Source organism: Mastigoproctus giganteus, chromosome 2, assembly GCF_048544385.1.
Source record: "Mastigoproctus giganteus isolate SK-2022 chromosome 2, ASM4854438v1, whole genome shotgun sequence".
Taxonomy (NCBI): Eukaryota; Metazoa; Arthropoda; class Arachnida; order Uropygi; family Thelyphonidae; genus Mastigoproctus; species Mastigoproctus giganteus.
In genome coordinates, this window is record NC_143576.1 from 251,328,385 (window position 1) to 251,344,152 (window position 15,768).

Sequence of the window (15,768 nt, forward strand, 5' to 3'; positions counted from 1 at the left end):
GACAGATGTAGGATAGATGTGCGGAAATTTGCCTTTAGCCAGCGGGTAGTTGGTTGGTGGAACAGATTTCCATCCCTTGTTGTGGAAGTTGATAGCCTAAATAAATTTAAGGCTCAACTGGACAGGTATTTCGAACGAACAGAGGGGTGAAGTGGAAGTTTTTTTTGGCTGATGCTGCATAAGCTTGCTTTCTTGCATCATATGCCTCTACTAATGCTAAATATATGCTGCAGTGTCAACTCTATTGTCTTACATGCACGTGCCAATAGCTCTCCTCAAGCAGTCAGCAGCAACAGTGTTCCATCCTGACGAGACAAGGTAATAGCTTTTCAAACTTCTTATTTCACAATTTATTTTTTACCCCTTTAAATACAAAACAATGAATTAAAAAAGGAAAAGTAATGAAAGCAGTGGAGCTACTAAACGTAAATGGCTTACATTAGAAAAAAACTTGATATTATAAAGTGCCGTGAAGATGGTGAATCGTATACTAAAATCGCGCGTGAAAATGGAATGAATGAAGCATCAGTGTGAACGATTTTTCAAAAGAAGGTTCAGTATAAAGAGCAAGGAATTTCTACAGCATCTTACATGACGAAAGTGATAACTAAGCAAAGAAGTTCGCTATTGATTAATATGGAACGTCTTTTATTGATATGGATAGAAGATTGTAATCAAAAGAGAATTCCTTTGAGTCAAAATATCATTCAAGCCAAAGCCATGAGCCTTTATAACACGCTGAAAAAAAAAGAAGAAAATGAAGAGGAGGAGACTAAAGAAATATTTACAGCCAGTTGTGGTTGGTTTTTTCGATTTAAAAACCGTGTTGGGCTTCACAATGTTCGTATCTCAGGTGAAAGTGCAAGTGCAAATAAAGATGCTGCTGCAAGATTTCCCAGTGAATTGAAAGACATCATTGAGGAAGGTGGCTACAAGGACAAACAAATTTTCAATGCCGACGAAACCGGACTGTTCTGGAAAAAAATGCCCTCACGAACTTTTTTTAGCTGAAAATGAAAAGGCCCAACCTGGATATAAAGCATCAAGAGATCATTTAACACTTTTATTGGGTGGAAACTCATCTGGGGATTTTAAATTGAAGCCGCTACTCATGTTCAGAGCAGAAAACCCAAGAGCTCTAAAGGGTTGCGTAAAAAGCACATTGCCCGTAATTTGGCAATCCAAAAAGAAAGCATGGATTACAAGAGAACTGTTTACAGAATGGTTCACAAATTATTTTTGTCCAATGGTTGAACGTTACTGTAAAGATGAAGGGATGGAGTTCAAAATTTTATTGCTTTTAGACAATGCATCAGGCTATCCACCTGAAATTTCTGATCTCAATGAAAATATAAAAATATGCTTTCTTCCACCTAACACAACGTCCCTCTTACAACCCATGGATCAAGGTGTAATTGCTACATCAAGGTGTATTATCTGCGGCGAACTTTTTTCCAAGTGACTGAAGCTTCGACAGGAGTGGGATCATCATCTTTACAAACATTTTGGAAAAATTATATCAGGAATTAGGCGAATGAAAATATATCTGCATCTTGGCTAGAAATCACTGCCAACAACATGCATTCTGTTTGGCAGCATGTTTTGTTTTGCCCTATTTGGCAAATGATTTTACTGGCTTTGAATCACAATCGCAAGTTCAGACAATTGCTGAAGACATTGTGAAGATCGGGAAAGACTTGGGGTTCAAAACTTTGGACACTGCCAATGTACACGACTGCATTGACTCACATGCAAATGACTTAGATGATGCAACTCTCATTCAAATTGATGAGCAAACTGCATACGAAGAAGAGGAAAACAATTCTGAAGTGGATAACACTGAAGCGGCATCAAAAGAATTTTCAACAGAAGAATTGGAGAAAGTTTTTCGGGAGTTGACATGGCCTGCAAGGCGATTATGAATGGAGATCCAAATGTTGAATGTAGCATCAAGATACGGCAAATTTTACAAGATGGGATTCGATGCTACAAAGACCTGTACGCTGAGAAAAAGAAGAGAAGACTTCACCAGACTTCATTATTGAAATATCTAAATAAACAATAAAGCTTTTTTCTCATCTCTCACGATGTTACTTTTTCATTAATAAAATATTTGCAATATTCTTTTATTTCAAATCCTTTTAATTGGATATCAAATGCAAATTGTTTATAGACTGTTTCTCTGGTATGCATTCAATTAAAATCCATTATAATTATACCTCAATCAGCACAGTTTCACAAAATACGGAACAGTTTCGGTACCAATCATCAGTGCTATGCGGGGTATTGCTGTATACTAATTTGTTACCACTGGTATTGATTGATTTATTGTACAACTGACATGGTAATCATGACGGAGTATAAACAAGAACATATACACATATATACAGGTAGTTCCCGACTTTACGATTTAATTCGTTCCTAGTGGGTGCACGTAAAGTGGTAATTTATTTCCCATAGACAATATTAAAAATAGGGGTTACGTTCTCAACAATGAAATTAGTTAGCTAATTAGTTTATGCTTAAACAATGATTGATTTATCCAAAGAAAGGAAAACATAGCCTGTAAAATCAAGCAAATTATAATAATAAAGAAATTATTTATAACTTACAAATGTTAAAGAATGTTTATCCTTCATCATCACTGACTAAAAACGCACACTCGTTGATCACTCATTATTGGCTCAGCACTCGTTGGTTTGTTGCACAAGGAGGAGTCTTCTTCAGAAATGCTTAAAGAGGAGTTTGTTTCTAAGATAATCTCCTCTTTTCTTTATAAATTTCAATAGCATGCATAAAACTTTTTGAACGGAACGCACAAATTGCAACTAACACAATTTGAATGGAGTAACAAGTTTGCGAAGCTTAAAAAAAAAGGAATGAAGAGAAGGTTCTGAAATTTTATTTATGTTTTTTATACAATTGAAGATTTCAGTAAAAGGGAAACATATTTCACTATAATAATGTAAAAAAACCACAATTCCAACTATCAGTATTTTTGCAAATGCAATAACGTGGAGTTTACTTCCCATTTATAATTGCTTGCAATAACAGAAAAGCCCAATAAACCAGACAGTGCAAACTGTTTTTACTGTTTTATGGTAGTGACCTCCAGAAACGTGAACGACCTTTTAGAGAGTTATACAGCGAAAATTTCAACTTCCGAGGTCGAACGAATTACCAAAAAACAATGTGTTATTAGGTTCAACATGATATTTTCATGATACAATGGTGTCTATGGAATGGATTAATATTGTAAAGCGGTTTGCACTGTATTGCATAGCTATGCACATGGTTTGAAATGCGGTATTTATGAATGTTTAACATTAATTTTTTGCAATTAATGTTCATATTTTTGATTTTGTTGATACTTGATAAAAAAAAAAAAAAAAACTCTTAAAGCGGGAACTGCCTATATATATATATTTTTATGTGTATTTTATAAACAGAAAAGCTGAATTTCAAGTATGCAACACTGATATAATCCAACAGAATTTAGTTTTCATTATTCTGAATTCAAAATAATAAACAATTGTTCAATAAATTGTTAAACAAACAGAAACACTGCTCACCCCTTCTGGTCCTGCTACTACAACATGGAAATACCTAGCATTGTTTTCATCTGGAATGGCACTGATGCCAGGCACAGGCTCTGCCATCAATCTTTGTGTTTCCTGAAAAGGATCCATTCATTCTTCACCAATCACTTTATTTTAATAATCACACATCCAGTAACAATATTTAAGATTTGTAGTCTTGTTATGCTTAATACAGAAATACAAAGGATAATAACAAAATATAAGAATGCACATTGAATAAAATATCAAAATTATATTTTAAAAAATACAACTACTATGTTCAACTTCTTGGAAATAATCTTATTATACATAATTTATAAATACAAATGATAATAAAATACAAAAAATAGATAAAATAATTGAATGATATTTATTTTAAAAAAATCACGTGTGTACCCTGTACGCACAAAAAATGTTTTATGTATCAACATCTTTTACAACACTTACCAAATTTTGAACAGCTAGAACCGAAATCATGAACAATGTAATTTATGCTCACACCCACTACTTACTCTACCGAATCAACATTTGGAAGAGGTTAGACCAATAGCCTAATTAACCATTTGATTGTAGCCATTTGTTGTATAGTATGATTGCAACAATACAAGTATTTGTATTGTTACAATCATACTATCATACTCTGCTATGCTTTGTTGCAAATTACACATGCAGCGCTAAAGAGATCTGCAAGAAATGACAGTATCCACACATAATATGCTATCAAAACTATGACTTGGCCCAGGATCTCAACAAGTACACGTGCAAGATGGTAACGCTGCACATTCCATTTTGCAATGAGGAAACAGAGATACTGTCAGAAATTAAATATGTCAAGATCTATGACAATGAAGAGCTCATACTAGATGTAAATTGTATAAATCGGACTTGGACATTGGCAAAACGATTGAAATATGTAAGACGATGTGTCAAGACAACGACGGCGGTGACCCTGGCAAAGCATGCAATAATGACCTGCATAGCCTTGTAACGTGACTGCGAGAAGATCCCTTTTGAAACTTTTACAATCATCCAAACAGCGATGAATAAGGATCTCGATGTTTGGATGATTGTAAAAGTTTGGGGAGGGGCAGTGCATCGAGTTGACATGTATGGCCAGTGCGATGTTGAGTCTGTTTGATGTGACATAAGCACTGGAAAAGCAAAAATGAGAGGAGTGTGTTATAGGCCTAATGATTCTGATGAGTACAATGAACAACTATACAGAGAAATGGAGGAGACCAGTAAATCAGAATGTCTGATTATGGTGATTTTAACTTCCCAGATATTGACTGGAACTTGTGGGTAATTTGCACACTAGCACGACTTTTGTGGATTTATTGTAGTACAATGAACAACTGTACAGAGATATAATAGAGTGGGCTAGAAAATCAGAATGTCTTATAATGAGAGATTTGAACTTTCCAGATATATTGACTGGAACTTGTTGGTTTGTCACTCACCGAATAGCAGGATTTTGTGGAGGACTGTTTTCTACAGCAGCATGTTAGAGCGGCAACAAGCAGGAGTAATACTTTTGATCTGATTATCAGCAGTGATTATTCATGCATTAAGAAACTGCAGATAAAAGAAACACTAGATGGCAGTGATCACAGTGGACTGATGTGGGATTTACTTAAATGTGTAATTACCATCAAGAGTAAAGGGAAGGGGTTTTTCCTTTTGTAAAAGTGACTACAGTGGTCTCAGACAGTTTTTAAATTCTACACAGTGGGGCCAACTGATGATGTTACCAACAACAAATTCTAAATGGGAAGCACACAAGGAATTAATCTTGGAAGCTATTATGCTTTTCATACCAACTAAGAAACGCCTTAAAGGTATAGACCAAAATGGATGTCAAATGAACTAATGAGACGTGGCAGAGAAGAAAAATGCATGGATACATGTAAATTATCAAGCAACACAGAAGCCTATGGCCTGCCTCTTCATGGCAAGGATGGGAGCCAGTCACATGACATATCACTAAGCACACAAACCAATATAACAAACCATATGTCCAAAGGGCACTCTTTGTAAGTAGAGTCCTCAGGTTTCAGTACTGGGCATTTTATTGTTTCAATATTTATTAAAAACTGATGCCAACATATCCAGTTTAATATCAAAATCTGCATAGGATAAAAAGGCTGGCAAGGTAATTAATGACAGAAATCAGGGTATGATGCTGCAACAGAGCCTAGAAAAATTAGCCATATGGGCAGAAGAATGGCAAATGAGGTGTAACATTGAAAATGCAAAGAACTGCATTTTCAGAGGAGAATTTTAGGGAAGTTGTAATAACAGAATTATATGTAAATTGAGTGGCACCACACTCAAAAAGGCGGTGGAGAAAATTGTACAAGCTGACATGAAATTCTCTGAGCAGTTTACACAGATTGCTAAAATAGTTCATGGGATTCAATTAATGATATACAGGAATTTTTGCATCAGGCATAAGGAGGTGACATTCTGTTGTATAAGGTAATGGTTAGCCACATCTTGAGTACTGCATACAGATCCGGATATCTCATTTTTGGAAGAATGCGGAACTGCTGGAACAGGTTCAGACAACAGGTCCAATCTCCATTTTGTTCCTGCAAAATGGAGATTGGAGGTATGGAGTTATGGTGTGTGGCAATATAGTTCCAGAACTGGTGCTGTTGCATCCACATTTGATGAATATGAAAATAATGGATGTGGTATGTTGTAGTTCAAGCTTCCTCCAACAGTTGGTGCTATATAGATTGTCCAGTAGGCTAACAGACTGCAAGTAACAGTTTTGTTCCCTGTCACGATTTTGCAATGGAGCAACAAACAAATATCAAATTTTGATAAAAACTGTGAAAATATGTAACAGAAACATATGAAATTTTAAAATTTGTTTATGGTGATGAAACGTTAAGTCGTACCAGTGTGTTTGAATGGCATAAGTCATTCAAAGATGGAAGTGAAGATCCAAGAAGTGGGCATCAGTCAAGCAAAAGTTCAGGAAATTGCAAAAAGAGATTGTCGTTTGACCCTCAGAACGATGGATAATGAGATGGATATGAATAACGAGATGATTCATCAAATTCTGCAAGAAGATTTAAGGAAAAGTAAAGCCTGCGAAAAATCTGTGCGACACAGCCTCACAGATGAACAAGGAGCAACAAAGAGTGTCATCATGTGAAGACTTCATCCAGACAATCCTAAGTTTCTCAACTGTATTGTCACAGGAGGTGTGTTGAACATTTCAGTAGAACACAGAGACAAAGCATCAGATCATGGAGTTGACTTTAAAATCATCATTAGGGCCAAAAAGTTCATATACAGAAGTCCAGGGCTGAATGCTGACCATGTATTTTTGACAAACAGGATACGATTCACAAAGAATCTGTACCCGAATGGGAGAGAGTCGATGATGCATTTTACATATAGGTGCTTCAAAGACAATTCAAGTGCATTTCCCAGGTGAGGCCACAATTTCAAGAGAAATCTAGTTCTTGTTACATGACAATGCCCCTGTCCATTCTGCACTTGTGAAGACATTTCTGACGAAACATGCCATTGTACATCTCAACCATCCACTCTATTCTCCTGATCTAGCACTAGCAGACTTCTTCCTCTTTCCCAAGGTGAATATTCAAAGGAAAGATGTTTCAGGTTGAAGATATAAAGAAAATGTATCTGCCAAACTGAACATCATTCTTTGGATGCCTTCGCTGCCTATTTTCAGAAACTTTTAGAATGTTGTAATAAGTGCATTTAATCAGGTGGTGACTACTTTGAATAAAAATAAAACCATTTTAAATTCCTTCACTTTGTGTTCTTTTTATTGCAACAGTCCAGAAACTTTGGTGCCACACTTCACATTTAAATTTGAAAAGGATGGTTGCAGGATAGATGTGAAAAAATTTCCTTTCAACTAGAGAGTAACTGATCATTGAAACAAACTTCAATCTGGTGTTTGAGGAGGTGGACAGACAGTATATATCATTGGCCACTAATAATAGTGTATATTAGTTAAGGTAGCACACGTTTTGTAAAAAAAAAAAAATAAACTGGTAGCTTCTAGATGCTACTTTATTAACATTATAGTGATTAACATGTTAAACTGTGCACTCATAACCAAACAGATAACAGAGCTAAGTTAAAGTGCTTAGACTAAACATCTAACATCGGTTTTTAATAATATGTGCATGACTACGATCAGAATGGATATAAGGTGTTGCTGTTTATATTGGCTACTAAAAGAAATCCTCTTGCTCAGACTAAGAACCTGAGGGATCACAGTTTCAAATTGAGGAAAGATAGTTGTAGAATAGATGTGTGGAAATTTGCCTTTAGCCAGTGGGTAGTTGATTGGTGGAGCAGGCTTCCATCTTTTGTTGTGAAAGCTAATAGCCAAAATAAATTTCAGGCTGAGCTGGACAGGCATTTGGAACGAATGAAGGGGTGAAATTGGAGGTTTTTGGTTTTTTTTTTGCTGATGGTGCATAAGCTTGCTTTCTTGCATCATATGCCTCTACTAATGCTAATGCATTTTTTTTTTTAAATTCCAAAAATAAGTTTATCACCAAGTTCAAATGCTTTAGTCTTCCCTGAGTTTTCAGAAATGTTCACATACACACACTGATCACTGAATTATGACCACTTACCTAATACCTTGTTGGGCCACTGTTCACACAGATAGTGGTATCTACAGCCATGCTACCTTCAAGGCTTTCCACAATGAAGGAATAGATGACGGCTGCATGTCATATGCCTCACTTTCCTTTCCAAAACATCCCACAAATTTGCCTGACCTCTATTCGATCGAAGAGGTCAGGCAAATTTGGAGATCAATCAAGATGGGTGATATCATCAATGTTCCTTGAAAAACGTGTGTAGTTCGGGCCTGTTGGCCCTGCACATTATTATCTTGGAAGTTCCTGTTTCTGTCCAGGAAAAAATGCAACATGACAAGGAGCTGCTGGTAGACCTCATCAGTGAAATATTGGTTCATATGCACCAGGTGGCCTAGGTCTTGCCAGCCAAACATGCCCCATATTAAGCAACCACTGCTACCTGCCTCGATAGTGAGTACAATGCATGATGGGCCCATGCACTTGCGCTGTATGCACCACACACAAAGGTGGCTGTCAGCATGTTACACCAGGTATTTGGACTCATCTGACCAGCACACTCATTTCTAGTCTTCCAGTGTTCAACCAGCATGTTGTTATTGACACTACAGCATTCACCAACAATGATGAGGAGCAGTGAGGAGAGGGTGTCTATTATGTCATATGCTGTGGAACCCCATACATCTGAGTGTGCAGCACATCATCATTTGGGATACTGTTCTTGCATTCCCCATATTGTATTAAATCTCAACTATTACATAGTGACCTGCTGTAGAGTCCATACAACACACTGCATCCTTCACTCACCACAAACATCCACCTTGAGTAACCCTTTGCAGTTCTGTTGGAGGTAGTTTGACCCATTCAACACCATTCTTTGTACACCTTAACCAGAGTGGGCCATCACCAACCGATGACATATTTCCCAAATGGAGGCATCAAACACACGAACTCCCACAATCATATCCCTTTTGAAACTCAGTGATATCTTGGCTATGTCCCATAACTGCTACTTTACCACCCTGACTTGATGACCAGATGTAAATTACCACTGCTCTAGAATATGAAGCTGTTCAGCTTTTTATACTGAAAGCTGTGTAGCCTAGTTCACTGCAGATGGGGTGGTCAAAATTCAGTGATCACTGAGTTTATATACAAGTGTTAAGTGCCTACTGTACTATCTTTGCAATGACTATCCATCTGCCTGTCCATCAATAATGTCTTTCCATCTGCATATAGTAACTACTCCATGTGGATGGAATTTCATGAAACTTTAGTTCTTTTAGAAAGATTTGTCAAGCCATCCCAAATTTAATTAAAATTGGACAAACAGAAATTCAGCAATTGTTTCTTTTTTCCATACAGTTTGTATGTAAAAAAAAATAAATAATTGCTATTTACATGCAATTAGAAAGCAAAGCAAGCCAAGCTTGTTTCACATTAACAGGGTAAGTTTAGGCTACTGTATGTTCAGTTTTGTATTAGCTATGGTACAGAGATTTGAATGTTTACACTTATAAAATATCATACCCTCTAATGTAATCCACAAGACACCTGTGTGCAGCAAGGGTTATTATTATTACTATTATTATTTGTAGTAGTGACAAATGATGCAACAAAGCAAGCTTACAAACACAGCATCAGCTAAAAAAAAAAAAAAAAAAGGGGCCAATACTTCTATTTCACTTGTCCATCCCCTCTAACAATTTATCTGGTTCTTTCCTATTTTTATTCAAACTGCCCACCTCAAACACCAGATTGGGAGTTTGCTTCAACAATCAACTAACCTCTGGTTGAAGGCACCATCCTTCCTCAAATTGAATTTATGCTCCTCCATGTGTAATATCAGCAAGAAGAATGATTCCATCAGCATTGATGCATACTTAATCCATTCAAGAAACAACTTCAATCAGATCTCCTCACAGGAGCCAAGTCCCCATAAGCTGCAATTTGTAAAACTGAACTCTTCTTCTGGTAAGAGCATACTTTTGCTCTGCTCACTAATCTTTATCCTCTCTGCACCTTCCAACAGATCCATGTCTTTCCTAAATGCTGCCTCCTGAAAACTGTATGCAATACTCAAGATGTTGGCCTAACCACTGGATAATCACTCCCCCCCCACCATCCCTACTGCAAAAATTCCTGTATATCATTGACAAAACTCCATGAGAGCTTCTGGCAGCATATTGATCTGAGAACTTCATATCAGACTGCACAATTACTCCCAGATCTTTTTCATTCTATACTTCCCTGAATATAGTACCACATACATTAATTTGGGATACTGCCCCTCATATCAAGTACTTTGCATTTGTCAACGTTAAACTTCGATTGCCACTTCTCAGCACATTTGCCTCATTTGTCTAGATCTTGTTGCAGTGGCACACATCCTGATTACTGTGACTAACTACTCTAACAATCTTTATATCCTCTACAAATTTACACATTAAGCTTGACATACACTCCTGCCTAAAAGTTCGGAATCACAGCATATGACAACAGTTTTCATTAATTTTTTTGATTTTAGCTACATCAATGTAAGGTTTAATATAAATAAAACAACAGCACAAAGTACTTTGTGATTTTTTTTTTTTTTATTAAGCATTGAAAAATTTACAGCAAAAAAATATTGAAATGATTAATATAAACAACTATACTGATCAAGATATCCTTCACAAGATTTTATCGCTGCATTACACAGGCAGTGATAAAATCTTGTGGAGGATAAAATTAATCACCATGGCATTCTGGTGATTAATTTTATAATAGTGTCTTGACTAACATTATTCCAAGAAATCTGCAAGGTTCTCAAAATTTTGTGAAGATGGGCAGACTTTACTAAATGATGATCCTATAAAAACTCTATTGGGTTTAAATAGGGCAACCGGGGTGACTGCACCATAATTTTCAATACTGTTCTCCACCCTCATTGTTTAACTGCTAAAAAGTCCCTGCACAGCTTAGACCTGTGCTTCAGGTCACTGTCTTGTTGTAATATAAAATTTCTTCCACAAAGTCGAAGTTTCGAGAATATTGCATTAAATGTAAATTATTTGGTTTTTAGGAGCATTAGCAACTAAGGCCATATTGCTCCGGGATATGCGGTGGTCATTCCCTGACCTTTCCGCATCGTCCGTATTTAGTGGTGACAGACTCGAACCCTGGTTTAATCAAGAAGCATGTGCTACGCACTGCTGCTCCTTCCCAACTGGCTACGGAGGCGCCGAATATTGCATTATGTTCAAGGATGTTTTTGTAGCCTTCTTAGAAACAACCCCAGGCCATGATGGAACCACCACCGTGCTTGACTGCAGGCATTAAATAATGTGGCAACATTTCTTTTTCAGTTGATAGTCTCACTATGCTTGGATCCAAAAATTTCACTGTGGACAAATGAATCCAAATTTGGATTCATTCGTCCACAGTACATTTTTCCACTCTTCAATTGTCCAATTTTGATGGCTCTTAACAAAAGCCAACTGTTTCTTTTGAGTTTCCAGTTCTAATGAGAGTTTTTGGACTGTTACACGACAATGAAATCCAGCATGTTGAAGATGAAGTTTTACAGTGGATCCACACATGGGAGTTTCTCTATTCCTACTGAACTCAGCTCAGATTTAAAGTGCAGGATTTAAGTCATCGACTGTGTTTGGAAATCAGTGCTATGGTCTTATTTGTGCTTTCATTCTTATGCGCAATCATTCTGATTGTAGGATGTTCTTTAGACAGCTGTTCAGGCTTGCAGTGGAACAGCTGTCTTTCCTGCTGCTAAAATTAATTCTTTATTTTTTATAATTGTTCTCACAGTTAAACTTGTCAATCCTAAATTATGGCACACATCCGCTTGTCGTTGACTGGAATCAAATCGCTTCAAAACGACTAATTTAATTTTTAAATTCAGTCTTTTTCTTACATTTGTAGTCTTTGTACTGCGTTGGTTGCATTAATTATGATTCAACGTTCGAGTAAACTGTCCGTTATGCACGATGTCTAATACTATACTGAGTGATGACTATACTTCAGATAAATGCATATAACGCAAAAATTATCAAGCAATATACTTGATAATTTTTTAAAATGTTGATCTTGGAACTATGTAACAAGTCGCTGTACTGCAATTAAATTAGCGTGCGAGAAAATTTCACTGAGCGTGGGAAAATTTCTCAAGCTGGTGTGGGAAATGTTTTGATGCTGTTTTGCTATTAATTTTCAAGCTATTGACTCCATCAGATGAAACAATTTAGTTAAATATGCCAAAAATGCAATCTGTAAAAGAGCGTTATAGTGATTTGTGACAGTGTTATCGCGAATCAGCATAAAGCGAACCACGTTATAATGAGGGCCTGCTGTACTCCTTTAAATGAAACTTAGTTTTTTGGCAATACTTCTCATGGAATAACTTTATAAAAAGTTATAATAGCACTTCTTTTTTTGATACTCAGTTCCTTATTTCTTGCAATGTTTATCATGAAACACACAAAACTTACACCAAACGCTGCATAATGGGTGTTCAAATTTTATTAGTTACAGTTCTCACTCTTCAATTTATATTATTGCAAAACACTCTATAATCATCTATAATATGAAAACAATACACCCACTTTCTAGAATCATCTACAACATTCAGAAATTTTCTCCAATATTTTACCACAATTTTTTTTATTTATACCTAATAGAAAATATTGTAAAAAAAATTGGTAAACAAGTTGGTCCTATTACAAAATAATAAAAACTTTGAAAATTAAGAAAAATTAAAAGTGGTTCCAAATTTTCAGGCAGGAGTGTACCTTTATAAATATCATTAGTAAATACAGAAAACAATGGGCCTAGCACTGAACCCTGGGGAGTCTGCACTAATAACATTAGTCCTAGAATAGTGCCCATTGATAACTACTCTCTCTTCACTCATTCAGCCACTCCTTTATCCACAGCAGCAACGTGCCTTTAATGTCACATTACTCCAATTTGCATAGCAGTCTTTAAAGTCCAACAGTATCAAAAGCTTTTCTGAATTCTATGCGTACAATGTCAATATTTTTTGCATCCAGTTTCTATTTTATTATGTCGGTATACAGATTGGTCAGACAAGATTGGTCAGACAAGGAGCAGTGTGACATTGGAGGCAAATTGCTGCTATGGATAAAGGGGTGGTTGAGGGGGAGAAGACAGAGAGTGGTAATCAATGGACACTGCTCATCGTGGACTAATGTTATTAGTGGAGTCCCTCAGGGCTCAGTGTTGGGTCCATTATTGTTTTCTGTATTTATAAATGATATTGATGATGGTATATCAAGCTTAATGTCCAAGTTTGCAGATGATACAAAGGTTGGCAGGGTTGTCAAGGACACTACTGACACTATGCTGCTGCAACAGGATCTGAAAAGGTTGAGCAGATGGGCTGAGAGGTGGCAAATGAAGTTTAACATTGACAAATGTAAAGTACTACACATGGGAAACAGCAACCCCAGAGCAACGTATCAACTCTGTGGTACTACACTGACAGTGGTAGAGAATGAAAGGGACTTGGGGGTGATTGTGCAGGCAGATATGAAGTTCTCTGAGCAGTGCAGACGGGCTGCAAGAGTAGCTCATGGAGTATTGTCAATGATATACAGGAATTTTTCCAGCAGGGATAAGGAGGTGATTATTCCATTGTATAAGGCAATGGTCAGGCCACACCTAGAGTACTGTATACAGGTCTGGAGGCCTCATTTCAAGAAGGATGTAGAGCTGCTGGAACGAGTACAGAGAAGGGCAACAAGATTAGTGAATGGAACAAAGGGGTGCTCTTACGAAGAAAGGCTTAAGTTTTGCAAATTACAGTGTCTGGAGACTAGGCACCAGCGAGGTGATCTGATAGAGGTGTATAAAGCCTTGAATGGTTTAAGTATGCTCAATGCTGATGGGATTCTTCCTCTAGCTCAGAAAAATCACCTGAGAGGGCATAAATTCAAATTGAGGAAGGACAGATGTAGGATAGACGTGCGGAAATTTGCCTTTAGCCAGCGGGTGGTTGGTTGGTGGAACAGACTGCCATCCCTTGTGGTGGAGGTTGATAGCCTAAATAAGTTTAAGGCTCAGCTGGACAGGTATTTTGAACGAACAGAGGGGTGAAGTGGAAGTGGGTTTTTTTTTTTTTTTTTTTTTGGGCTGATGCTGCATAAGCTTGCTTTCTTGCATCAAATGCCTCTACTAATGCTAATGCTAATGCTAAAGATCATCCTTTAACATATCATTACATGACTGCAATATAAATGCACTGCTGTCTAGATGGTCCCTCATTATTTCTTTAACCAGTGACTCCATTATTTTCCCAAGAACAGAAGTCAAACTAACAGGTCTGTAATTACTCATGTCTTCCTTTGATCCCTTTTGTGAATTGGGGATATGTGTGCACATCTTTAATTCATAGGGACCTAGCCTGCATCCAAAGATGCTCTGATAATCACATGGCTAATTTACTTTCCTCTTTCGTTGCTTTCTTTAACATAACTATATAATTCCAGTCCATCCAAGGTTCCTTTTTTTACATTTAGCTTCAACAATTTCTCCTCCACTTTTCTTTCAGTTATCATAAAATAACTTGGCCACCATTAATGAGCTTTACTTACCTCTCACATCTCCATCCCTGAAAAACTTCTTGCATGTAAATGTAGATGCAAAATACCCATTCGGTTTGTCAGAAATCTGAACAGGATCATCAACAGTTAATCCATTCATATCTAGTGAACCAATGTGAATCAACCGTCTTCCCTCTACTGTTTACATTGGTAATGAAGTTTTGTTGCTTTTCTTTGCCAGAGACTTCTCATAATCTGCTCTAGCTTGACAAACCTCCGTCATGTCTTGATTGCAGGGTAATCTTGGTAAGACCACCCCCTTCGTTCCCTTTACCAATCTTATTGCCTTCTTCGTACTCACTCAAGCAACTCTGCCTCCATCTTAAAATGAGGCCTCCAGACCTGAACGTAGTACTCAAGGTGTGGCCTTAACATTGCCTTATAACAAAGGGATAATCACCTCCCTTACTAGCAAAATTCCTGTACAGTAATACCCCGACTTACGCGAACTCGGAGTTAAGCGGTTCTTGATTTTTTTCTTCGTTTGCTGTATATCTAAAATTAGCTTACCAGTGATTTGGAAGTCAAATCATAAAGCTTGGGTGACGGCTTCCGTTTTTGAGGACTGGTTTGGTCACCACTTCATACTCAAAGTCGAATGTTACTGCAAGTCTAAACAGATTCCATTTAAAGTGATGCATATTGACAATGCACCCGGTCACCCTCCTGCCACCCTAATTAATTTCAACAAACGTGTGAAAGTTGTGTTTTTGCCTCCAAACACAACCAGCTTGCTTCAACCGATGGACCAGGGAATCATCAAAACATTCCAGGCTTACTACACGAGGCGTTCGTTTGCACGTCTGAATGAAGCTATGAGACAAAATAGTGAGATATCTGTTAAAGACTTTTGGAAACAATTCAATGTTTTAGATGCCGTAAGAATCATTGAAGAATCTTGGGATGAAATTCACAAAAAAAATTAGTGTCTGGAAGAAACTTTGTCCATTTTTTTTCAAAAACGAGACG

General features: G+C 37.0%; 1 protein-coding gene across 2 annotated transcripts in view; it reads right to left on the bottom strand.

Moving 5' to 3' along the window:
- ben (ubiquitin-conjugating enzyme E2 N) overlaps positions 1-15,768 on the bottom strand; it is a 116,425-nt gene that overhangs the window by 67,606 nt on the left and 33,051 nt on the right. Inside the window, exon 2 of one of the 2 annotated variants that reach the window (XM_090369086.1) lies at positions 3,573-3,674. In XM_090369086.1, the coding sequence (XP_090225212.1) occupies positions 3,573-3,674 (102 nt within the window). Of the gene's footprint in view, positions 1-3,572; positions 3,765-15,768 lie in introns of both variants that reach the window. The other variant, XM_090369087.1, reaches the window with a different exon arrangement.